Source organism: Ziziphus jujuba, chromosome 4 (genome assembly GCF_031755915.1).
Source record: "Ziziphus jujuba cultivar Dongzao chromosome 4, ASM3175591v1".
Taxonomy (NCBI): domain Eukaryota; kingdom Viridiplantae; phylum Streptophyta; class Magnoliopsida; order Rosales; family Rhamnaceae; genus Ziziphus; species Ziziphus jujuba.
Genome location: NC_083382.1, coordinates 29,958,335 through 29,960,296, shown reverse-complemented (window position 1 = coordinate 29,960,296; position 1,962 = coordinate 29,958,335). Strand labels below are relative to the sequence as shown.

The following is a 1,962-nucleotide window of genomic DNA, read 5'->3' as shown; positions in this document are numbered from 1 at the left end:
AAAAAAGAATACATTGCTTATTCTAAGATGACCTGCTACTAAAAAATAAGAATACCATCTTTTTTATTCTTCCTTTTTTTTTTTTTTTCTCTTTTTTTTCCCTTTGGGGGATATGGAATAACAAAACGGAACTTGAATAATAAAAGGAATATCACTAATTAAACTTTTTTTTTCTTTTTTCTTTTTTGGGGGGGGGATGACCATTAAATCCGCAATCCCTTCTCACACAACAAAACCTCAAATCAATAAAGAAAGGAAGGAAAGTCTATCCTGATGGGAAAAAAAGGAGCAAGCTGAGAAAAACTAAAACAAATGAATAAATAGAGCAGTAGCAAAATAATTCTTTTTTTTTTTTTTGGATCAATCAAATCTCTCCCAAGATGTTATATCCTCAGCAAAGTGATAATCTCATTAATTAAAACTAAACAAAAAAAAAAAAAGAAGGGGAAACAAAAAAAAAAAAAAAAAAAAAGAAACAAGGAAGTAAAGAAACAACTAATTAATACCAGTCTTTTTTTTTTTTTTTAACTCTATCTAACATGCTTAATTATTATTCTTCAAAAGATTAAGAAGAAGAAGAAGAACCATTAGTAGCTACATGCGCTACACCATGATCATCCTGGTAGTTGTGGTTTGGACTCTGGGAATTGTTGTTGTTGTCATCGTCGTCATCGTTGTTTTCACTGTTGTTGTTGGTATTTTCGTTTTTGTCGTTGTTGCTACCATTGTTGTGGATTTGCTCAACAACATTTCTGCCAGTACTACCAGTACCATTAACATCTTTCTTCCCAAAAGTGTTCTTGTTGTTGTGCATCCACACCTTGAGAGTCCCTTTCTCCACCCCAATTTCATTGCAAAACTCCTGCACAATCTCCTCGTCTCTCTTCTGCATCTTCCACCCAACTCTCTCCGCGAACTGATGCATCCTCTCCTTCTGATCCTGACTAAACTTAGTCCTGAACCGCTTCCGAGTGCTCTGCCTACCACCACTGCCGGGCGTTACCATCCCGGTGTTGGTAACACCGATACCCCCACCACCGGCGTTATCTTGGTGCTGCGGACCCGATAACCCGGTAGAGAGCGCGAGAAGCATATGGGGCGCGGAGGGATAATAGGACGAAGAGATCGGCGGCGGAGACGAAGAATTGGGGCTTCGATTTCCAGCATGAGGCGGTGGTGGTGGTGGAGGATGATGCCGGTGGTGGGGCTGGTATTCTATAACATGTGTGGTGTTGGCCGGCGGAGGAAGAGGCTCTTCGGGTTCGCGGCGGTGGAAATTCCGGTGGCATCCGCAAGCGGCGCATTTAAGAGAGGTCGGGTCAGTCTGGGTGGCGGTCGGGGAAGGCATGAACTCGCCGCAGCCATCGAGAGCATGACCTCCCAAGCTCGCCGCATGGTTTTTCTGGCATTCTTTGTAGGTGACGACCACCGGAGTGTTGGGCAAATGGTGGTGGTGGTGGTGATGAGGGTTATGGCGCTTCAGTATTCCGTTGCTGAAAGCCAAAGGCTTCGCGGGTTGGATCCGGGTCGGCGTTTCACTGTCAGCTTCTGGGGATTTTGTACTAGCTGTGTTGTTGGTGGTGGTGGTGACGGTGGGGGTTATGTCCATGGCTCAAACATCTAGGGGTCTTCTCAAAAAAAAGAAAAAATCTTTTCTAATTTTTTAAAAAAAGAAATTGTTTAAAAAAAAGAAAGATTGTGCTTTTATGGTGTTGTTAGGGTTAGGTCTTTGTATAGATTATAAATATGACTATCCATGGAAGCACTCTTAAGATTTGTGAAGAAAAAGGAAGATAAAGAAAGAAAGAGAAAAAAGGGGTAGTATTAGTGTTTGAAGGAGGAAGAGAAAAAAAAAAAAAAAAATGGTGATTGAGAAAGAGGTAGAAGAGGATGATGATGAGCAGTGATGACTGTTGATAATAAAAAATCTTGGTTTTGTGGTTGTCCTTCTTAACCACTTGT

At 41.4% G+C, this 1,962-nt stretch overlaps 1 protein-coding gene across 1 annotated transcript; it reads right to left on the bottom strand.

Annotated features, from left to right (window-relative positions):
* Positions 1–484: 484 nt before the first annotated feature.
* LOC107415613 (zinc-finger homeodomain protein 9) lies at positions 485–1,962 on the bottom strand. The gene has a single exon (XM_016023972.4). It carries the CDS (start codon positions 1,607–1,609, stop codon positions 566–568), a length of 1,044 nt encoding a protein of 347 aa, XP_015879458.3. The 5' UTR covers positions 1,610–1,962; the 3' UTR covers positions 485–565.

Coding starts and splice junctions, on each gene's coding strand:
- LOC107415613 (XM_016023972.4), bottom strand. CDS start 1,609: ATGGACATAACCCCCACCGTCACCACCACCACCAACAACACAGCTAGT.